Genomic DNA, 14136 nt, shown 5'->3' with positions numbered 1-14136 from the left:
ATTGGGTCATTTTTTAAAATACACTCTGCCAATCTCTTTCAGTTTTTGTATTCAGACCATTTATATTTAATGTAATTATGGATATGTCAGTACTTAAGTTTACCATTTTATTCTTTGTTTTATATTCTATTTCTGGTTTTGTTTTTTTTGCTTTTCTGTGGGTTACCTAAATGGTTTTTAGAATTTCATTTTGATTTATCTATGGTGTTTTTAGTGGATCTTGTTTGGATAGCTTTTTAAGTGGTTCTCGATATTATACTAGATATGCATAACTTGTCACAGTCTACTGGACTTGTCATTTTATTAGCTCGTAAGTAAAGTATAGAAACTTCACCTGTCTTTATGTCTCTTTACCCTCCCTCATGTATAATATAACAGTCTTAAGTATTTTCTCTACTTAACATTTAGAACCACATAAGATAGTGTTACAGTTTTTACTCAACTCTTAAACATAATTTAGAAAACTCAAAAGGAAACCCTTTTGCATTTACCCATATTTTTAGTTACCTTTCTTCCTTCCCGATGTTGCAAGCTTCCATCTTTTATTGTTTCTTTTCTGTTTAGAGAACTTCCTTTAGACATTCTTTAGGGTAGGTCTCTTGGTGACAGACTTTCTGAATTGGCATGGATTTCTTTGGGTTTACTCTGGTTAGGGTTTGTTCAGTTTCTTGAATCTACAGGTTTATGTCTGTCTGTCTCTTGCCAGATTTGGGAAATTATCAGCCATTATTTCATTGAGTAGTTTTTCAGACCTGCCTTCCTTGTCCACTCCTTCCTGTACCTGATGACATAAATGTTAGCTCTTTTGTCCGACACATCCCTTGGGTTCTACTCATTTTATTTCAGTCTTGTTTTTTCTCAGTCATTCATGTAAGATAATTTATAGTGTTCTGTCTTCCAGTTCACTGCTTCTTTCTCTGTCCCCTCTATACTGCTCTTGAGTTCATTCATGACCTTTTTATTTCAATTATTGTATTTTTAAATTCTGAAACATGAACTTGGTTCTTTATATCTTTTGTTTCTTTGTGGAAGCTTTTTTCCCCATAGGTTCCAAGTGAGTTTATAATTTCTTGTTGAAGCATTTTTACTATGACTGATAATCTTTTTCAAATGAACCATTGTCAGGCAATTTTTACATGTGGTTTTGTCATCTTAATGCTGGCATCTGTTAATTACCTTTTTGTTTTTATTTAATTTGAGGTCTTCCTCGTTCTTGGTGTTTTCCACCAGTGATAAGTGATTTTCAGTAGAAACCTGGAAATTTTCATATTCTATTCTGACACTCTGGATCATATTTAAATCTTCTGTTTTAGTTGGCTCTCTCTGACACCAGTCTGGCAGGGGAAGGCAAGGTGCTACCTTTTTATTTCCAGGTGAAGATAGATGTCTAGGTACCCTGTTGACCTCTGTTGATGCTCCAGGGTGTCTCCTTGTTACTGCTGGGACTGGATGGGAGTTCTGTTGACTACTGAGAGTGTGGTGTCCACTGACACTACACCAAAGTGAAAGTCTGGAACCTGCATTCTTAAGGCCACATTGGGGCCTTCTAGGTCCTTAAGTGCTGGCCTGGTGGGGATGAAGGCCACATTGTTTTCTGTGGTGTTTAAGCTGGAATAGAGTGATAATTGTCTAAAAATTTTCTCTCTTACTAGGCTGTCTTTTCCTAATGCTTTGACATCAGAGTCTTCTTACCTTCTTACCTGTACTGTGTACAGTCCAGGGTATTTAGTTTTACTTGGTGGAGAATAAGCAAAATACATACATACACTCGATCTTCCCAGAAGGGAAGTCAGTTTCACTTTTAACTTTAAAAGTGTGCCGGACGAAAGAGCAGTGTGTTAAATCAAAGATGTGTTATCGAATGTGTGTCTGTTTTCATATAGAAACTTTGATAATTGTAAACAAACCGTTTGTACCCATAAAACAAGCTGTCTGTGTGGCAGCATTGACCTGAAACATACCAGGGGCTCACTTCTGTCCTGTGGAAAATACAAAAGAAACTAAATAGACTTTGTCCTCTGTGATTTCCCTAATTGCGACAAAAGACCAATATGTACAAAATATTCAGAGGGAAATGCTAAATTGCCCTGCAAGTCTGTAAGGAAAAGGGGGGGAAACAAGTGTTATCAGTGAATATGGTCAGATTATAAACTAAATTCATTTCTTTCAGGTTTATAACTGAAGGTCTTCTTAGGGGTGGTTTATTATACAGACTTGTCACATTTAATTCAGTCATTTTATTTGAAGCCCACTGTGTGCCAGGCCACTGTGCTTAGAACTAGGATGTAAATATTAGGAAAATATACCCCTTGCCTTTGAGGAGCTCTCAGCTTTAGTTGAAGGGTGGAAAGCAGGTAAAAGAAGGCAAATTGTTAAATTTCAACAGTGCAGTGTGATATGTGTTATGTTAATGGTAATTAGGCTCACACAGAAGACAAATTCTCTTAAGAATCGAGTCCTGATTAGAGGTCAAAGAAGGCTGTAGAGAGATGGTGACTCTTCATGTTTGGAAGGTAACTAGATACAAAAGGAACTGGGATGGAGAAGGGCATCCCATGCAAAGAAACCCATGTAAGGGAGCTTGGCAGAGCATGGGGGATGTGGGGTTACATTGAGATTCCAGTGTAATAGTAGGGTATGTAACTTTATACATTTGCCAAAAACACAACTGATTATTTAAAAATATTTTGATTTTAATAATTCACACTGTTCTTTGCCATGATCCAAGTCAATGAATTCTTACTGCATTAAGATAACAAATGCCCAGAAGTTTTTTATAAATATATTTATGAATATACTAGGGTTGTTGGTAGGTGGTATATACAGTAAATGGTAAATAGGTAATCAGTTCTTCACTGAGACACTGACTTTGTGTACTTGCATGTATGTACCTTGATTTTTAAAAAAATTCAGAGTAAGCTTGCTTGTGTTTGGCACAGAGGAAGTACACAGTAGAGGCCTTTAAAGTTCAGTTCAACTGGTATAGAAATAGTTTATTTTGCCTGGTCTTTACTGTCTTCAGCAAAAGAAATTACAACACTCATTTTCTTTGGGAACTATTGTAATTTTACTTTCACTTGAAGGTAGTTTTTTCACATATACTTTTATGTTGATTATTAGAGGGGGATATGGTACCTTATTATGGCAGTGTATGTGAACATGATGTTCCTACCTGAGTTTCCTTTTCAGATTTTATGGAACTCTCTGGAAAGCCTAAGATTAAATAAAAATATTGTTTTGAGTTTATATTGAGCTATATATTTTGTGTGTAATCTATTATATATTTTATTTATTTATTTAGACAGAGTCTCACTCTGTTGCCCGGGCTAGAGTGCTGTAACGTCAGCCTAGCTCACAGCAACCTCAGACTCCTGGGCTCAAGCAATCCTCCTGCCTCAGCCTCCCTGGTAGCTGGGACCACAGGCGTGCACTACCACACCTGACTAATTTTTTCTATTTTTAGTCAACTGGCTATTTTTTCTATTTTTAGTAGAGACGGGATTTTATTCTTGCCCAGGCTGGTCTCAAACTCCTGACCTCAAGCAATCCTCCCGCCACAACCTCCCAGAGTGCTAGGATTACAGGTGTAAGCCACTGCCCCCAACCTCTGTTATTTTTATTTGTATATATACACACACACACATATATATATAAAAACCATGGAGTTTATAGTGAGCTATATATAATAACCTGTATTTGAGACTATGCTTGTAGCATTTTAAGGAAAATATTCTGTGGTCCAGAAATTAATCTGCTTTTATTTTTTATTGCAGATGGAGTCTGGTGGTACAGTTTTGAGTACCAACTGGTCTGATGTAGGTAAAAGAAAAGTTGAAATCAACCCTCCTGATGATATGGAATGGAAAAAGTACTAAATAAATTAATTTGCTTTTACTGTATTGCATATATTCACCTAATGCCCATTGTGTATTGATATTGCATTCTTGAATTTCGAACATTGAATATCTTTTTGAAAGATTATACCTCTTTACCTCTTTGTGCTTTAAAAATTATTTTCCTTTAAGTGTTGTAAGAGTCTAATGAAGAATGAAGATCACATTTTATCACTTCTGTCCTTAAGGATTTTAGACATGCTGAAACTGAATGAAGTATCATTTGCTACTAGATAGATTAATTCTATTTAGTTGTGGGAGTGGAGAGATCTTTAATGGTATATTTTGGGTTATTGCCTTATTTTTGATGCAGTATTCTGTTAATAATTTATTAGACCTGGCAGCTTTGGATGAGCTTAGATTTTTCAACTTCAGTATTATATTATGTTTGCTTTTAAAAACTGCTTTTGAATGGAGTTGTAAATACAATTTTTCTATGAAGATGTTTGGTTTGTTTACCTTTTTCTTAAGTTTTTAATGAGAACTTTGAAAAATTATTTATCATAGGGAATTCCCATTTAGTTCTTTTTATGGGAAGTATTTGTAACTTATAATTGCACTGAGATATTTTGGTCCTTACTTTGTGAATCTCTGTATAAAACATAAATACCTGAGTTTGACACACTGCAATTGAGGATAATCTGTAAAGCTGGGGCAAAGAAGGATCTAGGAAAGCCCAGCTCCACTTTTTGCTGCTTTTGCCACAGCAGGATTCTTGTAAGTACAGCACTGGGGTGGGAGGTTTTTGTATGTTTTTTTTCCTTTATTAGAAAATCTCACATCCCCATGATTGCTTGGGTTTCAGTGGTTGTGGAGCTGCTGTGAGAATATATTAATATGTATATATTTAGTATTTACCTTGTGCCTAGAATATATAGATACCATGGGAATACAAAGAGTAAAAGAAATGGTTATTAACTTCAAAGAGTTTATAATGTAGCAGAGAGAAAATTAACATTCATGAAGGAATTATGAAATGGTTGAATGCTAAACTCATTATAAATATAGTTTTGAGACACAAAAAGTGTTCTGTGATTAAAATTCTTTACAGTCTCAGCTGTGATAAAGTATAGGCCATGGATAGCCTGTAGATCTGACTTGCTGACCATAATTTTCTCAGCCATAATGCCTCAGAGGTTGGTCTCTGCTTTGTTAGGTGTCACTAACATTTTTGTGGTGAGGCTCTACTCTATACCCTCAGAGCTGAGGGTAGAGTGAATGGAAAGCAAAATCCCATCATTTCAGCTTCTGAAAGAGTAGGAATTCAGGTCTTGCTTCTAGGCCTTTGATGTGAGTTGTAGGGGAGTTCGTAAAGAAAGTGGCAGTGAGGTAATACCAGATAGTGCCCAAACCTGTTGTTTCAGCTTATTCAAGCGTGCTGAAGTTTTCATTTGTCCTTCTGCCCACTTAGAACTACAAGGTACTTTGTTCTTGAACACCGAAGAGAAAGGCAAAATTACGTTCTTGCTTGGGTGGATTTCTAAAATTTTCTCCTTAGAGAAGCAGGATCGTGACTTTTGTATTCTGTATGTTGAATTCTCTCAGTACCATTAATCTTAAACCAGGGGTGGGGTGGGCTGGGGTGGGCTGGGGAGACTATTGGTACAGAAGCAAAGTTGCGTATAGCACTACACCAGAGACAAAAATCCTTAGCTCTGGCACATCTCTGTCACTAACTAGCTTTATAATCTTCAGCAGATTCAGACCGTTATGTCTTAGTTCCTTTATAATCTATAGGGTCTAAGAGTTAAAAGTCCATATTCTAAATATTTTTGCCACTTTTTCTCTCTTAAAAATGACACTAGTATAATAAAAGTTTTTTTTTTTTAATCTATTTTTGCTTGTATTTTAAAGGATCCATTATCTAGAATATGCTTACTTATACTGGCTAGATTTGCTTAGTGTCATGGGATTCAGGATTTTGCTGGTCTAAATGCTATTCCTAATATATATGGCAAAAAGCATTATAAAATGCACCTGATTTAAATACATTAGATTTATAGATCTAGGGAATTTTGAGAAAAAGAGTAGATTGCTGCCCAAAAGTATTGCATCTGTTTCACCATTTTAAATAATGGAAACTTTTAAGCCTCCAGAAAGTTAACAAAAAGTTCATTGTGATTAAGAGTCTGTTAATTGTATCCTTGTTCTCTGCCATCCCAGTGTAGCTATTAATTGGTCTCTTTCCAGTTTTCATTTCTCCAATTTTGGTTTTCTTAGTGCTCTAGTTACCTTTTGTTTTTTCAGAATGTGCATTGCTTTCTCTTAGCATTTCTTTTTGTTTTTAAGATTCAGTCCTGGAATACATTTTTTTCTTAATCCAAGAGACTTCATCTGCTCTGCTTTCTGTAATAATGTGCAACTTGATGACTTCCCAGAATTCTCCCACTTTCTTCAAAGAATCTTGAATGGGATAGTCATCTTTGAACTCTGCTTTCTAGTAATCACTTTAGATAGCTGTACCACAAGTTTGAAACATCAAAGTCAATTTTGATAATTTCCTGTCTTAAGTCTTAATACCCATTCAACATTGGCACTTGCCACTTTTTAAAGATAATCTATTTTCTCTGTCTTTATATGGAATAGAGAAGAGAGGGTGGCTTGTGTTAACTACAATTTTTTTTTTTTTTTTTTTTTTTTTTTTAGCATTTTCCTTCTTTAGATCTGTGATATTCACTAACTGCAGAACATTGAAGCATTATTGTTATTGTCTCCCTAAGTCTGGAAAAACTTCATATTTTCTTGACAGATTAACTGTACAGGACAAGGGAAAATAATTGGACTATCGTAGGTAAATTTTCTAGGTGAATTTCAAGTAAACATTTTAAATGGAGATCTATCACTATGCTATTATGAACTGATAGAAATTTTAATGCTGTCCACTGCTAACATATTTTTGGCTATTCTTTCCCATTTTACTTTACTTTCCTCTTCTTCCCCAGTTATCACATATCAGTTATAGTTGATCTCTGAAATAGGTCACTGACCCAGAATAAAATTGTGTATTAATTTACCATCTGGTCAGCCTAATGCACTTTAATTCCTTTGGGATCTTTCCTGCAGTATTGCGGTTAAGCGCCTGGATTCTGAAGCCATCCTGCTTGGGATCAAACCCTGGCTACTCTGCTTACTAGCTGTGTCACAGTGGGGGGGATACTTAATATCTCTGTGCCTCAGTTTTTGTATCTATAAAGTGGGGATGATAATAGTGTCCACCTAAGGCGCTGTTACAAGTTGAGTGGGTTTGTATAATTTCATAATATTTATCTTAATCTAAAAGGCTCACAATACTAAGTTTTTTTATGCATGTGTATGACACATGGTACAAAACCTGATCTGAACTTGCAATATGAATAGTAATAACTAATAGTTCATTTTGCTGTAGAAATATTAATGTTTAGTTAAAGAATGCTAGCACAGATCCTGCTAAAGTTGTTACATAATACAGTAGTACACCCTTCCCTGTGGGGAATACCTTCCAATACCTTCAGTGGATGCCCCAATATATACTATGTTTTTTCCCTGCACATACATACCTGTGATAAAGTGATAGAGCTTAATTTATAAACTAGGCACAGTAAGAGATCATAAAATTGCATTATTATAACAACATAGTAACAGGTATGTGAATATGGGGGTCTAACTCTTGCAAAATATCTTACCATATACTAACTTGCCTATTTTCCACCTGGGGTTGGCTGAGGGTAACTGAAACTGCAGAAAGCAAAACCATGGATGAGGGGGCACCACTGTAAATGGTATATCTTCTAAAATCCAAAATTTTGAATTTAGAAGCACATCTGGCCCCTAGGGTTTTGAATAAAGAATTATGTGTGTGTTTATGTGAATTGCAAAGAGCAGTGCTTAATGTTACAGGTAACATCAGATGATCTTACAATGATCATGGATTTAGGCCGGGAGGCTTAAATCTTGGAGAAAGCCTTTTGTGTGTTATAGGTTCAGTCTTTCAAGATTTGGGATTGCTTCTGAGTAAAGGTGTATCAGCTAATTAAAACTTTTTAGTATAATTTATAAAATCTGTACTTTTGAGAGCATAAGAGTTCACAGAAAAGTTTTTAATAAACTTGAATCATTTTAAACAGCTTAAATGTGTAAGTATTGTTATTAGCACTTTTGAAAGAATTGAAATACAATAGAAAATATAAACTGTATATAGAATGTTACGAGACTTCCTTCAGAGAGAAGTTCTCTGATTTTAATTCTGTTTTAACTTCAGATCTCAAAACAGAAAGTAAAACAATTAGGATTTATAAAAACAAGATACAAAATCACCATTTGTAAACCACAAATTCTGTCTTATTATTCCTGTCAGTGAAGAGAAGCTGATAGATGTTTTTACAAGAGTTCATCAATCCTATTCTCCCTTCCTTCCCCTAGAAAGAATCAGTGTGGAGTAAAGATAAGTGTATGGACACTACTACGATAAACTCACTTTTAGTTGGGGATCTCCCCCCAGCTACCACTTTTTGCTGATCATCTGTACTCTAGCATTGACCTTTTCCGTGGCTTTGAGTAAAAGCGAACACATTCACAAGTTAGCTAGCTTAGGCTAGGGATATCTATCTAGCATATGAAATATGCTAAGAAATTGAATGCGTATTTTCAATGCATTGTTTCCTTGGCCTTATTTACTGTAAGTTGCAAAGCAATTGATTTCTTTTTCTCTTTTTTCTTTTCTTAAATTTCTGCTCTCCCACAGAGGCAGCCGTTGTTTTGTAGTGGAAAGGGCACTAGTGAATCTAGAATCTTTTTCTGATCCAAGTCTGATATTTTGATAATTATGTTTTTTGAAGGCGGATGACTTAACCCATCTGAACTTTTGTCTTATCTATAACACTAGATGATAATTACCTCTCAGGATTGTGAGGATTTAACTTAAGTCCTGACTGAAAGTACACAATCAATAAATGTTATGTGATACCAGTTACATTGGACTAGAGAAAAAATAATCAATGTTACTTAAATAAAGTCCTTGTTTGTTTCCGCCCCCCCCCCCCCCCCTTCAGTCCTATTGAGTGTTGGAATTCCTCAGAGGGAGGGTAACAAGTCTGGGTTTTACCTGCTATGCAAGAGCTTTCATAATTCAACCCCAACTAAAGTTTTTAGCCTCATCTCTTGTCACTGCTTTGCTGTGTACCAAAGCTTCAGCCACACAAAAATCCTCTAGGTATCAGCAAACTTTTTCTGTATGGGGCTATATATAGTAAATATTTTGGACTTTTGGGGGCACATGTAATTTCTATTGTACGTTCTTTGTTTTTAGATTGCAGACCTGCTGTGTCTGAATAGGCCATTATTTTCATTCCTCCTTCCACCCCACCTAGAAATCTTCAGTTTCCTGCTTATGTGTCAAAACTGTTCGTATGCCACCTCCTGGAAAGCTGTGTAATCTTGTGCTGCTCTTGTCACAGATTGATTTTTGTGGCAGTTGGATTGGGTTATTTGCTTATGATTGAGGCATCATTGGATGCTTTTACAGATTCATAGCAAAACCACATGTCTCATGAGCATGTTTGAGAATGCTGATCTATTCACTCTTTATCAAGTCACTGCATCACAGTTGACTCGTTCTTCCTCCATGTGACTGAGCTTTTTGAGGGCAGGGGAATGGCTTCCATCTTTCTATCTGCAGCACCTGGTGGTACATACAGAAAAGGCCTTCAGAATTGGATGGATGCATGCATGCATTTGTTCAGGGTCTTCTCACTGCATGGAATGCCCTTCCTTTCTTCTCTTTGCTATGTAAATCTTCAGTTAGAATGTTGGCACTCTTAGGACCCTCCCCACTCCATGCCCTCTGCTGGCATGCTTTTCTGCTCTAGCTGTGATGTGGAGATGCCTTATTTGTACCCCCATTATGGTACCTCTCACATTGTCACGTTTTGGGATTAGTTGCAGCTATGTCTGTTTTACCTAGTGTATCTTGCTCAGTGACAGTGTTATTTACTTAAGCTTTGGATCTTTGATACGCAACTGTGTGCTTTTCACATAGGTACTTAAGTATTAGAACTGTTCATTCACTTCAAACAATAGTTTTATAAAAATATTTTTTTATTAATATGCCCTTAAAATTGATGTCATCAATTATATAAGTATTTTTTATAAGAGATTGGGCTCTTGCTGTGTTACAGTGGCCATTCACAGGTACAATTATTGCACATTACAACCTTGTACTCCTGGGATCAAGTGATCCTCCCTTCTCAGACTCCTGAGTAGCTGAGACTTAACAGCGTGCACCACCGTGCCTGGCAGAATAGTAATTAAGTAAGTTTTTAACCCATGACCATGAGAGCTAAATTTGTCTATATTACTAGGGGGAATAACAGTTATATAATTAATCAAAACCAGTATGATATCCAAGTATTTTTTGTTTTACTAGAGATTCTTTTCTGGAGGATGGGGTCCTGATTGGGTGGGATTTTTTTTTTTTTTTTTTTAATAATTGTACTCATTATTTTAAAACAAAAATGTGTGTCTTTAAAAGAATGGACTGAAGTTTACTTTCTAACTAAATTAGTTAAGGACTAACCGATGAGCACACATGTGCACACAGGGAAGTAAAAGTCGTTGGAAATCAAGCAGGGGGATGGGGGGAAGCAAAAACCTACCTAACGGGTGCAGTGAACACTATTTGGGTGATGGGCACACTTACAGCCATGACTCAAGCAGTGCAAACGTGATCCATGTAACCAAAAACATTTGTACCCCCTTAATATTTTGTAATTTAAAAATGAATTAAAGAATTAAAAATAAGGTAACGTTCAGAGGATATTTTGAGCCCGTGGAGTGTGCCTCCCGTGTTCGTGGCAAGCTGAGGAAGCTGTGTAGCCGGAGCACAGGGAACATGGAGTTGTGATCACTGATGAGTGAAAGAGGAAAGTGAGGGTCCTAGACCATGCAGGGCCTTGTAGGTAGTATAGGTGAGATGGTAGTGGCTTGGGCCAGGGCTTGTCCCAGCTAAATATGAAATCCTGTTGTCCACTGTGCTGTCAAAATTTTATCAGTTGTCATGCTTTTTAAAAATTCTCAAATTTTTATCAAATGTACATGGGATCAAATCAAATGGTACTAAAAAAGTTAAAGTGAAAAGCATCAGTCTCCTGCTCTCTTCTCCATCTAGTCCTCAGAGCCAACCATGGCCTCCCCGCACCGCCCCCCCCCCATCTCAGTCTCTGTAGCACTCTCATCTGGGTCTCTTAGGGTTTCCCTCACCATTGTTCTGTTTCTGCTTTTGTTTTGCTGAAGTGTGTCCTCCAATGGCTTCCACAGAAAGTGGGTGGCAGGGGTGCGAGCTGTTATGTGAGCAAAATTGTCTTTATCACCTTTATACGAGAGCATACATTGAGTGATGGTTCAATTGGCTGTAGAATTTGAGGTTAGAAAGAATGTTCCCTCAGCATTTGGAAAGCATCGCTCCATTGTTTGTAAAACCCAGTGTTGCTCTTAGGAAGTACGGTACTAACTTCTTCCATACTTCTTGTCTTTAGGGGTAATATTTGTTTTATTCCTTTACTGTCATTTTACTGGAGTTGGGAAATGGGGAAAAAATGGGTAAGATAAATTTGCCACTTTGGCTGTATCAATGCAAAAAAATTTTCTTCTTTCCTTTTAGTCAGTGCAATTACTGTTACGTGTTGACACTTGACAGTATTAGAATGAAAACTGGAAGTTATACATCTAACAGGGATTGCAGTGCAGTTTTATTCTGAATACCCTGATGGTATTGATGTGTATTTGAGTTATGCTATATGACTTAATGGGTATATGGGAAGCCCTCAGTGTCAACACTTACCTTATTTCTGCCCTTTCTTTCCTTACACGTTAAGTTATAGGTAATAGCACATGCTGTTGTATTCTTTGTTTAGCAAAGTTATTTCTTGTTCTCGAATGAAAGTCCAGTTACAGCAGAGTATACACACTGAGACAAGATCGGATTAAATAGAATGACTAGTTGTGAGCTGGGACTTAAAAATAAGTGTAGTGTAGGATTTTATGTTTAATATAATAGAATTGTTAAAATCAGCATGTTTTTATGGGCCATCTGCCAAAACTAGAGGTAGCTTTGGAACCTATTGTTCTCTTAAACTTGTATTTGCATTCCATCTCCTGTAGATATGAGGAAACAAAACAAAGAAAAATGAAAATTCTAGAACTAGAATGGATCTTAAATACTATCTAATCCAGACATTTGGTTTTACTGATGCATTTTTTCCAGAATGCTTTTATACAGTTTTTTTTAAAGCCTCGATCTTCTTATTTCTTACACTTTTTTCTTCATAACAGTTAAATAACATAACTCACACAGATAGTTGGTGATAGAGTCAGAATCTAACCCTCTTAAAACTTATTTACCCTAGTCCTTTACTGACCTGACAGTTGCACAAAATATCAGGCAACTAAAATTATAGTATTGGACAGATACTTTGTACGATATATATAGGGTAGTTCTGAAACTTTTGAATAACCCTCACCTGGGAAACTTGTTTTTAAAAATACAGGCCTTCTTGGCTTCCCTCCTGAGATTTTGTATCAGTAGGTTTGAGTAGGGTCCAGTAGATCAGTGTTTTAATGAACTGATGGTTTTGAAGCAGGTGACCTGGGAGATTGCTCTTAGAACACAGTGATTTCAAAGAGTAAAGAATAAAGAATTGTCTGGGCATGGTGGCTCACGCCTGTAATCTTAGCACTTTGGGAGGCCAAGGTGGGAGGGTTGCTTGAGCTCGAGTTCGAGAACAGCCTGAGCAAGAGTGAGACCCTGTCTCTACTAAAAATTAGCTGGGTGTGGTGGCACACACCTGTGGTTCCAGCTACTTAGGAGGCTGAGGCAGGAGGATCGCCTGAGCCCAGGAGTTGGAGGTTGCAGTGAGCTGGAGACAGAGTGAGACTGTCTCAAAAAAAAAAAAATTAAAAAAATAAAGTAAGGTTAGCACTAATCACTTCTTAATGCCTTATTTCCAATAAATTTTAGAAAACAGTAAAAAAGCATCTTGGGGGCTTGCTCCTCTGAAGCATTTGTTTCCTCCTTAACATAGAAATAAAAAGGCAGAGGAGAGAGGCTCAGTGACTAGTTCCTCCTTGTTGGAACCTGGGGGAACATTTTTATTAAGTCTTTGAGTCCATGTAACTGGCACTGCACGTGATGTAAGAAAATCTGTTTGAATCAAAGTGAAACAAATTGAGAATAACTATTTTGGCAAGACACTGCTTTACTACTGCTAAGATACTACTGGGATTAAGCAGAGGATACTAGATAGAATACTCAATATTCATAGAGCTATGGCATAATATTGATTTATAATGAGGCACTATTTCTTCCTTAGCAACTGGAATATTGTTACATGATGCCTTTTTTCATTACACATAGGTGCTAAGTGAATATTAAAAGTTATAGTACTGGTTGAGTAGGCAGAATAGATGTGTGTTAGGGTACATCCCATGGAGATCTTTTTAACTACTTAATTTTAGAGTTACCTCAGTAAGTAACTGGCATAAATATAGATTCAATTAAAAAAAAAACCACTTGCCTTTAAAAGCGTTATGTTCTGCTAAGAGAAAGTTCATGTTTTGACTAGTTCATTACAGGACTTGGACTATGTTGGTGTAAGGCAAATTCATTATAAAAAGAAGGATAATTGTCTAGGCTAATGAAATATAGGCAACTGAAAAGAAAATTCTTAGCAATTAAATAATTCACACCTTGGAAGGCTGAAAGACAGGAAAACCACGAGCTTTTTTTTTTTTTAAGCTACAATTAAAGCAATGGCAAGTAAATTTGCAAATAGAATGCTGGTAAAAAAGTATATAGCGGTATTTCTTCCAAACTATCTTGTTGCTATTAGAATTTTTGCAGCCATATACAGAGAATAGAAAAGGGGTTGAATTTTCTGGGGCTCTGATTCAATTATAGGAATTTATTGTGAAGAGAATTTTTGCAAAGGAGCAAGTACAAAGGTGAGAACAGGAATATGACATACAACATCTGTAAATTACTAAACTCATGGAGGGAATTTAGTGGGGTAAACCTCTTAAATGGTTTTTAATAATGTGTTTTATTATAACTAGTGACTTATACTTTAGCTTAGTGGGCCTACTATTGCCAGTCCCATTACTGATTTTATCACTCTGTGGTGATTGCATATACCCTAGTAAAGACTGACTTCTATATATTTGATTTAAAAACTATTAAGATGTGAAAAAGGTTCACTAAGCCAAACACCTTAGA

At 36.3% G+C, this 14136-nt stretch overlaps 1 protein-coding gene across 3 annotated transcripts in view; it reads left to right on the top strand.

Moving 5' to 3' along the window:
* SUGT1 (SGT1 homolog, MIS12 kinetochore complex assembly cochaperone) overlaps positions 1 to 3899 on the top strand; it is a 39315-nt gene extending 35416 nt beyond the window's left edge. For all 3 annotated transcript variants that reach the window (XM_069467199.1, XM_069467198.1, XM_069467200.1), the window contains one exon: positions 3774 to 3899. In XM_069467199.1, the coding sequence (XP_069323300.1) occupies positions 3774 to 3875 (102 nt within the window). In that variant the 3' untranslated portion in view covers positions 3876 to 3899. The remainder of the gene's footprint in view (positions 1 to 3773) is intronic.
* Positions 3900 to 14136: the final 10237 nt, after the last annotated feature.

The sequence above is a fragment of the Eulemur rufifrons genome, chromosome 4, assembly GCF_041146395.1.
Source record: "Eulemur rufifrons isolate Redbay chromosome 4, OSU_ERuf_1, whole genome shotgun sequence".
NCBI lineage: Eukaryota > Metazoa > Chordata > Mammalia > Primates > Lemuridae > Eulemur > Eulemur rufifrons.
This window is presented reverse-complemented; position numbering and strand designations above follow the sequence as displayed.